Source organism: Vombatus ursinus, unplaced genomic scaffold (genome assembly GCF_900497805.2).
Source record: "Vombatus ursinus unplaced genomic scaffold, bare-nosed wombat genome assembly UNPS02014807.1, whole genome shotgun sequence".
Taxonomy (NCBI): domain Eukaryota; kingdom Metazoa; phylum Chordata; class Mammalia; order Diprotodontia; family Vombatidae; genus Vombatus; species Vombatus ursinus.
Window position 1 is genome coordinate 43,724,071 of NW_020954585.1, and position 15,355 is coordinate 43,739,425.

General features: G+C 36.9%; 1 protein-coding gene across 3 annotated transcripts in view; it reads right to left on the reverse strand.

The window, feature by feature from the left end:
• The window catches only part of USP22 (ubiquitin specific peptidase 22), a 259,738-nt gene that overhangs the window by 25,767 nt on the left and 218,616 nt on the right, over positions 1–15,355 (reverse strand). For all 3 annotated transcript variants that reach the window (XM_027874837.1, XM_027874838.1, XM_027874839.1), the window contains one exon: positions 10,885–11,032. In XM_027874837.1, coding sequence (XP_027730638.1) covers positions 10,885–11,032 — 148 coding nt within the window. The remainder of the gene's footprint in view (positions 1–10,884; positions 11,033–15,355) is intronic.

Consider the following 15,355-nt stretch of genomic DNA (forward strand, 5'->3'; position numbering starts at 1 on the left):
ATAACCATATTCCCTTGGATGAAGTCCAAAATATTTGCTTTATTCCAAATACTGTTCTATAGTGAAGTTCTATTAAAGAAGGTTTTTGAGTGTATGCAGTTTTCCATTACTGATTTTTCTGGCAACCTCACGTAAGCAGTCACATACCACAATAGCCAAGGCAGGCTCTTAGTATTTTGTTTGGTGCACATTCAAATGCGTTAAAGTCTTTCACAGTTCACAAACTCTCAGATAGATTACATACTACTAACTCTCATAAGCCTGATTACAGTGTAAAATGTTTCATAAGCTGCTAAAGCAAGGTCTATGTAGATTTCCAATAGATGATATACTATGATGATACCCCTAGGATAGAAGGTAAACTCCTTGAGGGCAGGGGTGATTTAATTTTTATCTTATATACACAGGCCTAGCATAGCATACAGCATTTAGTAGGCACTTGATAAATTCTTGATTGATAAATAGTTTTAATGATCATCAGGGACCAATACTACTGGCTTTGTTGCTAGAATGCAGTCATACTTAGCCATGAAATTTGCTAAGAAAATTGAGCCCTACCCCCCACTCTCTAAAAAATTCACATCAGATTATTTTACCTTTTGCTTCCTTCACTTGACACAAAAATAAAAAGGATTAAGGAAAAATACCATTAAGAAGCATGTAACAGTCAAATTTCTCTTTCTCTGTCATCGTGACTTACTTCCTAGGTGGTGTGTGTTGGAGGGGAAACCATATAAACAGTATTTAGAATTAACCTGTGTAGTAGAGAAAGGTATATACTTAAATAAAACATATATATTGGATCAGAGGGTAACTGAACATGTTGATTCAGTGAAATGAAACATTTTAATGAGCATTCATGTTCTCCATGTCTAAAATAATTTCAGCAGCATTTAAGTATTAATAAGGTAGGGCAATACAACTGTTTTAAAAAACCTAACACAATCTTATAATAGTGTCTACATCACAAAAGTGACAGTCCAGTTATAATCAGTTACGTCTGACTTTTCATGAGCCCACTTGGGGTTTTCTTCCCAGATACTGGAGTAGTTTGCCATTTCCTTTTCCAGCTCATTTTACAGATGAAGAAACTGAGGCAATCTGGGTTAAGTGACCTGGCCAGGGTCACACAGCTAGTAAGTATTTGTCCGAGGTCACATTTGAACTAAGGAAGATGAGTCTTCATGACTCAAGGCCTGGCACTCTATCTACTGGGCCACCTGGCTGGCCTGCTCTGTTAAATACCAGACTCCATTTGGAGTATTTTGTTTAATTTTGGGAGCTAAGTTTTAACAAAGGCCTGGTAAAGAAGGGTGCTTCTAGAAGAGGCTGAAAAAAAAAGATGGTAAAAGGTATGTATAATTCCAATAAGGAAAGGAGAAAGCAACATAATAGTAGAGAAAAACCAGCCCACAAGGAATCGGGAGACTCGACTTCTACTCCTGGGTACACTAGTCTGGCAAGTGGCTTTTCGTGTCTAGGACTCTCTTCTCAGCTGTGAAATGAAAGCATCGAACCAGAAGATGTCCAAGGCCCCTCTCACTCTTAAGATTCTAATTTTTATGTTTTGCGTAGATTAGAAAGGGCTAAGAACAAGACACAATAACTACCTTCAAATATCGGAAAGAATGTCATTTAGAGAAGGGGGTAAAGGCTTAACTGAAGTTATAATGAAGCAGAAGATGGCTTCATTTAAGGAAGATGCATCTGACAAAGCCATCCGGCAATGAAAAGAGCTACCTTGTAATTAGCATACAATTGCTAAAGGTGTTCAAGGTCAAGGTTATAAGTAAGGTAATTTTCTTTCACAATTTTTTAAAAAGGTAAATTTTTTTTATAAAAAAAGCTTTAAAAAATTTTATTTTTTTACAAACGTGTACCACCTCTCCCTACCTACCCTCCCCCCCAATAAAATAAAAAAAACAAAACAAAACACAAAAACCCTCACAAAAAGCATGTGTAGTCCATCAAAACAGATTTTCACATAGGCCAGATCTAAACATGTACGTCTGATTCTGGATTTTAAGCCTATCATCTCTCTGATAGGAGGTGCATGGGGATTCCTTGTCAGTCTCCATTAAGCCATGGTTTAACACTTTATTAATCAGAACTCTAAAGTCTTTCAAAGTTGTCTTTCTTTATAATGTTGCAAATTGTGCAAACTGTTCTTTTAATTTCTTTTAATTTCACAGGTCGTTCATCTTAGCTTCCTCCCAAACAGTCCTTTTTGTCATTTCTTATGGCACAGTAATATTCCATTACATTCACATACCACAATTCATTTGACTGTAAATTTCCCATTTTAAGTTACTATAAAAAGAGTTGCTATAAATATTTTTGTATATACAGGTCGTTTTCCTCTTTCTTAGATATCATTGGGGTGTAAGTCTAATAATGGTATAGTCGGATCAAAGTGTATACACAGTTTAGTAACTTTTGTAAAAAATAAAAATCTTAAAAGATTAGAAAAATTAGTCCCCATTTTTATTTATATAATAACTAATCTAATTAGGGTATTTCTTATTAGAGCCAATGCCCTTAACAGCTAAAATAGATATAAGAAATTCCCTAGAGGATATGAAAAGATTTTGAGATTAAAGAACTTTTCAAGCTAAAAAGCTAACAGGCAGTGAATAAACTTGATACTACTAGAAATTATACAAAATAAAAAAATATTTGCCTAGTATTTTCCTCAAATCAATTAACAAGCATTTAAGTGCCTACTATGCACTTGGCAGTGTGGGAACTGAAGAAACTCTTCCAAAAGAAACTGAACTATAAAGACAAAAAAAAAGCAAGACAATTCTTTCAGGCATTTTGATTCTTTGTTTATTACTAAACTGAAGGAAACAGGGTTTATTTATTTACATATAACCAAAATGTTGATTTTTAAAAAGGGGGCATTAAAAATTTAATCTTACTTTCCCTTTTCAAGTAACCTTCTTCCCCCTGAATGAAGCCATTGTTTTGCCAGAAGTAGATGAGCTTCTGATCTGGAAAGTTCAGTTCTAAAATGACAGCCTATGTCCTATTCCTGACAAGATCTCTAACCCTGACACCAAATCACTCAGTTCACTTTTAAAATGACAACTTGTGATACAGAAGCACTATGATTTCAAAAGGATTCTAAAATTGTATTACAATTCACCTTTGCTTAAAGTGTAGCCAACAGACAAATAACCATCATTCCTACATTTGACGTTCATTTCCACACCTTGTCCCAGCACTCTGCCTTAATCACCACACTCACGTTTGTAGAACGGCCAACACAGAGGAGAACGTTGGCCTTAGGCAGGTCCCTGCGAGATTTCCATAATAGACCGCCATTTATTTCCACATGAGAATAAAATCATTCCCTTTTCAATTACACAAGTCAATTAGGCTCAGTGATAAGGGGGTCTCAAAAGACTATGCTACAAGCTTGTTCATAAACAGAAGGGCATTCCCCGCCCCCCAACATCTGGTAGGAAGGAAGAAGCAGAATTAAAAAGCATTCTATCACCTATTCATATCTGTTAGTATATAACAGAAAACCAAGTAGGAGGATAGAGGTTATGGTTTTTTTTGAAAACTATAAATTACCATGAGTTATTTTATTATACAGTGAACCTAACCCTTAAGCTTCTGTTCCCTGCTAAAGATGCTCTTCTCCCAGAGGTGGTATTTCAATATGAATCCTTGACAACAGTTCAGAATCTATAATATGGGGTAGGAAAATACAGGCTAAATTTCTGGAAGGTATTCTTCCAAGAAAGACAATCTCCTAAGTTAAGTTTCACTACATTCAGTATTTCTAGCTTATTTTATCAACTTCTTTCAAGTTCTTAAGTAGTACATAAAAAAGGCCAGAAGACTCTCTTGGATGGGGTTACTTAGTTTGAATGGGAACAATAACAAATAATCAGTTTATCCTATTAAACTAGAAAGAAAAAACACACCTATTAGACAATTCACATTTAACTGGGGTGGGATGGGGTAAGGGGCTAATGGTCCCAGAGACTAAACTGGAGAGGTAATTCTTATTGAACAATGTTTATTGTTGACTGTTATTTGAATTTGGAAAAAGCAGATGCCATTTGTAATAATTACAGACCTACATATATTTCACGAATACATACCTTAAATATATGCTGTCCAAATAACCTCAATTATTGTGGTCAATATTATCTAACAGATTACGCACTGGGAAAATGCCAATGTAAAAATTAAACTTTACCAAGATCAAGTTGGTTCAACAATTCAATTTAATAAGTATTTTAAAGCAACAGATTGAATTCAAAATTCCCTTTTTTCTCTCAAAGGCAGATATTTGCAAGGATCATGGGATCATAGATTTAGGTTTGAAAGGGAATGTAGATAGAGGTCATCTAATCTCACTCCTTCACTTTACCCATGAGGAAACTAAGGACCAGGGAAATATGGTGACTATACTCAGATGTCTGTTAATTTCGAATATGTCTTGGAAATGTTAACACGCCATCTATGGCAGTATCAAACAGACTGACAGAGTAAATGTATATTCTCTGGTTCCGTGTGACCACAAACCCAGAATTACATGCTGTTTGGTGAGGCTGCCAGCACATTTTGATTGCAACACTTGTGACTAAATGGAAAGGAAAAATTAGGAAATGGTATTTGAAATAGGTTTAACTTTAGGCCTGAAGCACAGACCCTGTCAGCCCATATTGTTGATACTGTCATTTCATTTACTGGAATTTCTATCACTGGAACAGTTATTTCATTAAAGCAGATGCTTTGTTATCTTCATCCTGGAATTTAATCTACATGAGGCCACCAAATTTACTAGCTCTATTGGTTTTAATGAAATAGACTCTAGTCACTTGTATTATCAACTGAGTTGTATTAACTGCCTTCTTCAAAGCTCAAGATTTCCATCCTTTGTAGAACCCTTTCTGATACCCCACCTAGCTCTATTTCCTGTACAAACTCACTAGCACTCATGTATGCCAGATAAAATTCAATCAACTTGCTTCTTGGTTTGGCAGATTGAAAAACTATGCCTGCATTTTCACTTACGTTCTCATTCATTTATAATATCTGCATCTTGACTAAAGTTTATTAACCAGCCACATACTTCTGCTGCTTCTACTCTCCTAGAATCTCACAGGTGTTTACACCATTTCCAAAAAGAGCAAACGATGTGCTTTTCCCCCCTTCCTTTAACTACCTGTAGTGCTACATTTCCGTATTATTTCTTTTACAGTTTTTGTCATACCTACAACTTATTTATAAATAACATTTAAGAGCAAATATTAACAAACATATTCCGTGATAATCTTCTACGAAGTCTTACTTCAGATCTTGAGATGCACACAATAAAGGTTACCAGAGACAAGAAAAATCGTGGTCTATGCTAAGTAGGAGTGAAGTTCACATCTCTTGTGAAAAGAAAATCCACCAGCTGTTCTCAAAAATAATTGTGTACATGGAGTAATTCAATTTGAACAATTTATTAGAAGGCTATGTGGTGTAATGGAAAAAGCACTAGATTTAATGTCAAATGGTTCAAGTTTGAATCATAGTCCTATGTATTACTTGTATGAACTTAACCCTAAAATTCTCTGGGCCTCACTTTCCTCACTTGTAAAATGGGGGGCTGGATAAAGTAATCTTTGGTACAGTGGAAAGAGTTATGAATATACACAGGCCCTGACTTCAAATCTCAGGTCACTTAATTACCCGCTTGTAAAATGAGGGAGTTGGACCATATTGCCTCAAATTTCCTTTCCAGCTACCAGTCTGTGACATGTGGAAGGATCCTAAGCTGCCTTTCCTCCCTCTTTTGGAATATTTAGAGAATATTTTAACAGTATTTTAGCCTAAAGTCCTTGGTCTCACCCTCACGAAAGATTAATTAGTTTTCTTTCAGAACAGACAACTTAATGTCAAGGAGAAGAGTGTCCCAGTCTAGAGTCTTATTTGATTCATTCTTATCGAAGGCCCAGCCAGGTTCTAAAGAGAGAGGCATAATCAATGCATAAAGGAATCCTACCTGAAATTGTTCAGACTAAAATCCACTTTGATGAATTCAAGTAAGAGAAGTATCTTGAGCCCATCTTTGACCAGTTAAAAAAACGGGAAAATCTTTAGTGGGAGTGAAAGAAGGATTAAAAGGTCTTAGGAAAACAATTCTCCACAATGTATATTGTTCTTTTTGATGACTAGAACTATTACATGAACTTTGTAACTATGTTTTATTTTATTTTGGAATTTTGCTTTTTGTTTGACGAATACTATAAATTGTGAATGGGAGTGGTTTGGGTCACAGAAATTTTTCAAAGGCAATATGAACTTGTGTCACGTTGGACTGGGTCAGTCAAGATTCTTAGAATTATTTAATTTTCATAAATTTGTCTCTGGCAAACTTGTCTGAGTTTTTTCTTCACAAGGATAAACATATGCAGTTCCTTTAATAACTCCTTAATAGCCTATAATTTTTATGGTTTGTTCCAGTTCTAAATCCCATGACCCTTGTCCTAAGGTACTCAACGTTTTTTTTCCTCTAAAATATCTCTCCTCTCTATATGATCCAATAATTTTGAATTATATAGTTTCCCAAAAAGAAAAAAACAGTTGACATTTACATATTTCTTTATAGTTTATAAAGTATCTGACATATTACTGTATTTTGGACTTGAAAGGGAGTCATCTAATCTCATTCATGACCAGAAGGGATCCCTACCATAACCTAACCTACAAGTAGTCATCCAATCTCTTATTCAGGACTTCCAAAAAGAGTAAAGTCACAATTTCCAGGGGCAAACCATCACACTTTTGGATGACGCCAATTTTTAGGAAGTTTTTCATGATATCAAACCTAAAATTAGCCTCTTCGTAACTTGTACTTATTGCTCCTTGTTTTGTCTTCTGGGGTCAGACTGAACCACTGAAGGTTTCACGTGAGCCTCTTTCACGTGAGGACCCATTCAGATGTTTCTAAATCTTTTCTTTTCTTTTTTTTAAATTGACACTCCTTAAAAAATTTTTTTTTTAAAATTTTTAGGCATGAGTCTTTTCTTCTCCAGCATAAACATACTCAGTTCCTTCAATAACTCCTTATAATGACGTGGCCCCAAGGCCCCTCCTGTTGCCCTTCTCTGGATGCTTTCAGTTTATCAATGTCCTTCTTAAATTATATTGCCCCAAACTAAACACAATATTCCAGATAGGAGCACTTGATTAGATTAGCAAGACTCTAGTTAGGCATATTCCATCTCTGGTGAGGAGCCTGTTATGTCTATGTTTTAAGCCATGAGGCCATTATGAGAACCCTATCTTCTTAGCCAGTTATTTCCTTCCCAAATCAACTCTTCTCTTCTGCATCTCTGGTCATCAGTGGGGACTAGCAAGGAAAACACAGCCAAGGCCCCTGAGGTCTTTAGTTTCTTGCCTAAGGCTGTGGCAATACTTTTAAAGCTCCTTTTGGCAGTCTCATTTGTGCCTATCTGAAGAGGGTAGGAGTTATCTTTTTTTTGGGGTAAGTGTTGGGAATTCCTGCTATGTTGTGAATACACATCCTGAGAATACAACAGTTCTCTCTATTGTTCCACTGGGTCAGTAGCTGGCTTAGTACTGCTGAGCAGGCAGTTACTAATCATGACTATGACCCCTCATCTGAGAGATTCTGTGCTTCTATTTTATCATTTCTTGGAGGATAAGCAGCCACTCCTCCTCAGATCATCCAGCTTCAGGAAGAACTACACATTTAACTTTTAGGTCCAAATGTTTATTCATCCTTTTCCTTCACTTCCTCCTCTGTGTGACATTACTCCATACTCTAATGCTTTTGACAATTCATTTCTACCACTTCAGATTCTCTATTTTCCCTCTCACAGAAGTCCCACTTCCTTTCCTTTCAGGAACATTTCCCATTCCTTTCAACTTGGTTTTCAGGGTCACACATACCTCTGCAAGGGAGACAGCTCAAGCATCATCAAACGAGATAATGAATATAAGGCACTTTGTGAACCTTAAAGTGCTGTATAAACAACAGCTATTATTGCTGTTATTCCAATTTTGCAGAAAGGTTAAATTACACACCATGAATCAGTGGCATACACAGCAAATGAACTGGCATTTGAATACAGATCTTCTGACTCCAAAATCATCTCTCCTTCCTCCTATTATACCATGTGGTCTCTGTGACTTCTTTCTCCTTTCAACTCCCCAGTGGCACAGGGCACAGGAGTGCTAGCCTGTTATTGTTGCTGTAGTTTATCCTTCATTCTCAATGAGGACCATGACATCAGGAAGGTGATGCAATGACTTGCAAGCGAACTGTATTTCAGTGAGGGAGAGCTGTGCAAAGTCACCAGCCTCACTATCTCCTCCAGAGCCATCTGGGTCCAGTGGCAAGATATAGATCAGGACAACTGGAGATAGCCCCCAGAGTGCTGATCATGAAATATCAGAAAGAGTGCACATTCTGCCTCAGATGCTACCTGGATGACACTCTGCCTCCTCTGTAAAATAAGGGGGTTAGATCAGATGGCCTCTAAGGTCCTTTTGCACTATAAATATGCATCTACAGTTACTCAGCAATTAAGCAGAATTAAGCAGTCCGAATTCAGATCCTCTGACTCCAAATACAGGGCTCCTTCTAGATCATGCTTCCTCCCAATCAAAGGTCTATCACATGCAAAGCACTCTATTTAGCCATCCTTTCCACAGGAGTACCTTTCTTAAGAGCTCCCTCTCAGTAGTAATCATTACATATGTATATACCTTCAGAAATCCTCAGTGTATCTGCAGAACGTCCTTCAAGGATTTAACTATTGTAAACACCCCAGTCCGGGGCTAGTGTCCACATCTGGATGACAGCATACTTTGCTTCCATCAGAGCAGCTTTAATTTAGGTATAGATTTTTCCCTCCTTCAGTTAACTCTTGAATGAAGCATTTGACACAAAGACTTTATTCTTAAAGATCAATTACTTATGTCTTATGCTTTAAAATGGTTTATCAATCATCTTCCTTGGTTGTTTCTCAACACTTGGGTTGGTGCTGTCTTTTTTTTTTTTGATTCACTATTTTGTAGTAATTATAGAATGAGAAACAGAAGCTTGAAAAAAGATTCCCAAAGGCCAACTGATCTATGCTTCTACGTAGTCTTTGTCATTCCAGAGAAACAAAGAAGTGATGTACACCTTGCTGCAGAAGAGAAGGGAATGTTTCTTACTTCTATCAAATTAAGCCACGCAGGTTTTATGCAAGAGATTCTTGAAATTTTTGAAATGCTTTGTAAAAAAGCAATAGATTAAGGGTCTATGATAGAAGACTCTTTAACCTTAATGGGCAGTAGAAGTATAATGATGCCCAGCAACAGAGACTCCTGAACAAAGGAGGATGGTATTTGGCTTGAGACCTGACCACTGTGAGCCTCACACCGAATGCCGCCTGACTCTTCAGCATGGCTTGATTGCAGAATGGAGAAATTTTTGGAATGACTTATTCTTATTGCACTTTTGCATAGCACCTACATTTAGTGGTTTCCAATAGTAAGAAAGAACTGCCCTTGAGGAACAAGGCTTCACATAACTCCTGACATCAATGGGCTCTGTCCTTCGCACTATTAGCCTCTATGATGTTATAGTTTCACACTCTGCATCAGGAATTACCAGCAATTTCCATCTTTTGACACTGCAAACCAGAATTTCCTGCATCAACACTAAATACATTTTGGTTGGTGTGAAAATGAACTGAAAGGATCTGGCTAAGTTCACGATCCTGGCTGCTACCTTTGCAGCTGATGGCATCGCTGACACCAAAACCATGCTGGCAGCTTAACTTCTGATATTGTTCTGATGTTGTGCAGCATCTACTAAAGCCAGAAGAAGAGTCAAGAACTCTAAACTCCTGTGTTTGCAGGCAAAAAACATTTAATCCTAATTTGTTTTACCTTTCTGGGGATTGCTTTTGTTTTTCTTAAATTGCTTCATTCTTTGTACTTGTTTCCCCAGTGCCTAGCACAATGGCTGCTAAGTAGCATGTGTTTAGTAAATGCGAGATGACTGACTGATCCTGATGTTCTGAATGGTTGATGGATTGGAAGCCTCTCAGTGGAACAAAGAAAGCATTTCAATTTGTGTTTTTTAAAAAAAAAAATTAAGTTTTATCCTTACTGAGTTAAACCCAGAAAAATGGCTGAACCAAATCATGTCTAAATTACAAACTCCATAAATATTAAGCTGATTCTGAACCAGAGCTGCTTTAGTGGGCGAGTCAGGAAGAAGCCCACAATGTCAAGTCATGATACCCAGACAGAGCTGCCCCAAAGAAGAGCCAGAGCCCTTGGATTATCTACTTTGGGTAGTGTACTATGACACTGGCGTGTGAATAAAAGCAAGGTATAAAGCTTAAAAAGTACAGCTAATCTAACTCTCTTGAGTCAAACTGACTTAGGACAATGTGAAAAGGCAAACTGGTGTTGTAAAACCAATGTGCTAGCTTTATATGCATGTGCACAGGAGGGGGCAGCAGGAAGGAGCAGCTGAACTATTTTCAAAAAGAGAAAAATATTTAAATAAGAAATTTCAAAATATCAACTACAAAGTTGTTCCATTTGACTAAGACTTCTACAGATTTCTCTCTCCCTTCTTTTTTTCTTCTGGTAAGGGGAAATCCTCCCCTAGGTAGTTAAGATATTTGTCTTGGTCATAAAGTAAAAATTACTTGAATCGATTTCATGGTTTGTAAATGCAAAGGAAGGAAATATTCTTTACATACAAATTCCTAATCAGTCACATACTTCATCCAAGCTTTCTCTCTTCCTTCTCCTTTCCTCCAGCTTGAGGAAAATTCCCTTCTTTGAACCGCTATCAGAAGCAATGAATGAGATGGAATGAGTTGCCAGCCAGGCCCTTACCTTTGCAGTGTCTGTGCAGCACATCTAATGCAGCAATGAGGAACTCGTGTGCATCCTGTTGCTCGTACCCTGCTAAATGTCGTGCATGCGTCCATACCAGGTGCAATAACCTATATGGAATGTGAGGAGATCGGTGCCCAGAGTAAAACTGCTCAAAGAAAAGAAAAACTTATTGTGAATAAATATTATACTTTGCACTCAAAACACACCAAAAAGAAAAAAAAATATACTACACTCCTGAGTTTTTAAGGAAGTTAGTTTGCTGATGAAAATGGTTCAATTTCCTTTAAACATTAAATCAAAATGAAGACACAGCTTGCAAGAATGGAAAATACTGGACATTTTAAGCATGATTGAGATAGCCTTTCCCTCCCACCTCTGATCTCCTGTTTTTGAAGCAGATAAGCCTGGTGATGAATTGTGACACAGTGAGAGCAGACCAAGTACAAGTGAAGCTGTCAACTTCTCTCCAACATTTACTTGCCAACAATATATTAATGTAATAATTAGCCAAATGGACCTACACAGGTATCTAAGGTAGAGAGGAATCTTTACAGCATGACTCACTTATTGTAAAATTTCTGCTGTTTAAAGACCTCAGACCCTGAGTAAAGAAAAACTGGAAATAAACGCACCAATACAAACATTCCATAAACAAAAGAGTTAAGGAGTTATACTTGAAAGGCAATGTTAGACTCAAGAATAAATTTTAAACAGTTAACATGGATTATAATATTTGCTTCCTGCCACTGGGGCTGAGGCTGGCAAAAATCTGTCTCTTCAAATGTGGACAATGCCACACATTCAAGTGAGGTTTTGCTTAAAACATTTCAAAAATGAGTTGTCTTCCCCATTTATGCAAAACTCACTGACCAAACAAACAGAGAAACCTACAGGACTATTATCACTACCAAAATCATGTGCTAGAATTTGATGAAATACTCTTCATGATATGAAATAAAATATGCACCAGCCCAAAAGCCTATCCTATTACTGTGGGTAGAGAAGACAATTATTTCAGGATTTGATTAGACCTTAACAACAACAAAATCTTTTCCCATCTCTTTTATTCATTATTCAAAGAGAAAGGCATAATAAAAGAAAATGTTTTATTTAAAGGTATACAGTAGGAAAAAAATCAGAAACAAGAAAAATTCACCATTTTTATGATGACCCCTGACTACTGCTCACTTGCCTCACAGAGATTTCTTCCAATGCACTATTCTTTGTTCAATGGGAAACAGCATCTCCACAGCCAGACAATGCAAAAAAAAAAAAAAAAAAAAAAAAAAAGCTTTCTCTTTATAAAAAAGATCAATAGAGAAAAGATGCCAGCAAGAATGACAGTGGTGCTAGAGCACTTGAGTGGAAACTGAAATCTGCTGATGCTGCTGCTATTCAACATAATTCAAGAAACTGCAGCAATAAAACTTGTCTATAGCATAGCTCTGTGCAATTAGTCTTAGAGCACACTGGTCATTTTAACCAATAGCACTCTCTAAGGACTCCACTGCAGACATCAGACCTAGCAGCAGATTTTACTTTATAGAGATGAGGCGAGGCTTCATTATGATGAAAGAAATCTATTAAGCACTCTGTCAAATAACTGGTTGTTCAGTTATGGAAAGAGAAAACCCATCCAATCAAAATACTATGAAAAGGTTAGCAGTCTGCTCAGACTGTATCTACTAATATTACAGATGCATCTTCATTTATAAAGGAAAGGAAATTATGGCCTTTTAAACACAGAATTTTTTTTTTAAAGAAGAAAATTCTATTGAAGAATAATAAACATGGAAATAGAGGCATGAGTAAAGAAGCATTGTTAGCAATCATTAAATATACTTTATTTCTTTCATCATAAGTGCTCAGGAGCTCAAAGAACCAGCATCTCATTAATAGGTCTTAACCAGTAGGAGGCAGAATGGGATGGAGTAGGAAATCGGAAACCCTTAAACAGGTTTAGGTTTGTGCCCATTCAAGGGTATCTTATTTAAATGTGAATTGTAGCTGCATACTTAAGGTTAAGATTCAGAATATAAACCAAGTTTAAAACACTATTAGAAATAATATCTAAATGTAAGTAGGTGTGCTCAATGCCCAGGCATTGCTATTTTATAACAAGTTCAGGAAGCCAGTGTCCATGAACAGCCCTGATCTAAGGAATTCTCTGTGTCCCATCTCAAGCCTTGAGCTATTTCTTACAATCTAGACACTTATACTCTTAGGCAGACAGAATGATGGCAACTTGACCTCTGGTTAGTTCTGTGGAATATTAAAGCCAGAAAGGGCCTTACAGATGAGGAAAATGAGGCCCATAGAAAACAAGTAATTTACTACCAGTTACACAGCTAGTAAATGACAGACTTGATAGTACCGTGTTAATTATATTGTCCAAACTGTTGATGTTATTCCTTTAGATCTGAAAAACATGAGGTCTTTTTCAGGTTTCAGCAGATACTGCCTCTATCAAAGTCCCTAATCCCCAACCACTCTGAAAAACAATTTGCTGATAATTTGCTTATATAAGGAAGAGCACCTTCAAACGGTAGGATGTTCGAGTAAAGGAGGAGGAGGGTCTTTGGAGAGGGTGTCCCAAAAGTCTAAATGCAAGTTTGAAGCTTTAATAATTTTAAACTGCATTAAGATTTTTTTGATACCTTTTATAACTTTCTCACTGCAAAACCTCAAAATAAAAAAAAATACACTAAATAAAAGTAATTATAATTGCAGCAAGAAGAAAAGAAAGGAATTCTGCCACACAAGGTAAAACTGTCTGAAATAAAAATGGCAAGATGCACAGCAGCACATTCCCACTGACCTTAACCACTTACAATGAACAATTCAACAGGCTTGTGTTTCAAGCTTTGCCTTCCCTGGCCGTGAGCAGGTCTGAACCCCACCACATCCCTCATATTAACAGGAAGGGAGTACTGAACTCATCCAGCCCAACAAAAGAAAGGCTGAACATTTATGAAATGGAAAGGGCAGAGCTAGGCAGAGGGTATGGGACTTCCACAGTGTGGATCAGGGAGGCACTGACCTAGTTGTGGCCCTTTCCCCACAGAGCTTGTACACTGTACGGACCACCCTCATAAACCAAGCAGGCCATAGATGCTGGTCAGTCTCAGCAGCCTGGAAAGTGATGCAATGGAGGAAACAAAGTACAGGAGTCAGACATGGCACTGATCAGAATCAAGGCGGTGCACAGCAAGAAGGCTGTAAAAGAAACTCTCAGCAGATATACTAGCAATGAGGTTTAAAGAAATAAGGGAAGTGAATAGATAAGCCAGAAAAAGATAAGATAGAATAAAAAAAGGAAAAATTATGCAACGATGAAGGGCAAACCCCCAAACTCCAAATGAAAAAGAAAGCAAATGAATTATACAAGACCCCAAAACAATAAACCAAAAAGAAACCACAGAATGGTTCAAATAGGAAATAAAAATAAAGGACATAAAAATCAAAAAGAGAATGGAAACTAAGGTAGAAATCAGAGCTCTCAAAAATGAAAATCAGTAAGATAAATGAGAGCATAGACAATTAAGACCACTCGGTGGAGAATGTCTCCAAAACAAGTCAAATGAGTTTAGTTTCAAATCTGCTATTCTTTTAACTTTTTTCTTACAAAAAAAAAATGGGGGTGGGGGAGGTGGGTGAATAGCAAATTTAAAACTAAAACTCACAGACCATGAAGAAAATTTAATAGAACAGAAGCAAACTTATCAACATTTGAAGAAATATGAATAAGCCTAAGTGACTGTGAAGACAGGCTGTGCAGAGATAACTTAAGGATCATAGGTCTATCAGAAAAATAACGATGATCTAAAAAGCTTGAAAATCATAATTCAGAAAATAATGTGAAAATTGCTCAGAAGTACTGAAAGCTCAGGGTTAAGTATAGATTGATAAAATTCACAAACTGTTACCAAAGAGAACTCCCAAGCTTAAAATACAAAGAAACATAATATTTAAACTATAAGCTTTAAAATGTCAAATGCCAAAGACAGCAAGTGGCAAAGATAAAGACCTTGAGCTATCAAGAAAAAACAATTTGATATACCAACATCACCAAAATTTATAAATCAACCAATAAGCATTTATTACATTATGGGCCAGACCCTGTGCTAGTAGTTAGGGATACAAAACCAAACCAAAGGGGCTCCTGGCCTAACATTCTACTGAGTGAGAACATATCTGTACATAAGCATGCTGAGAAGCAGCAGGGTAAAGTGCAGGTGCCAAACACATGGCCTATGGGTCTCTACATTGCAAAATGCGGCCTGAACCAGATTAGAATGTTATTGAGGAATATATTTAACAAAATAAATCACAATATAATAGAATACAGATAATGTTAATATGTGGTTTTCCAAGTTGTTATGCAGCCTACAGGGATCCTTATGGACAGGTTAGCGGCCCCTTTCTATTTAAGTTTGACACTACTGGTATAGAGGACACAGAGTTGCCC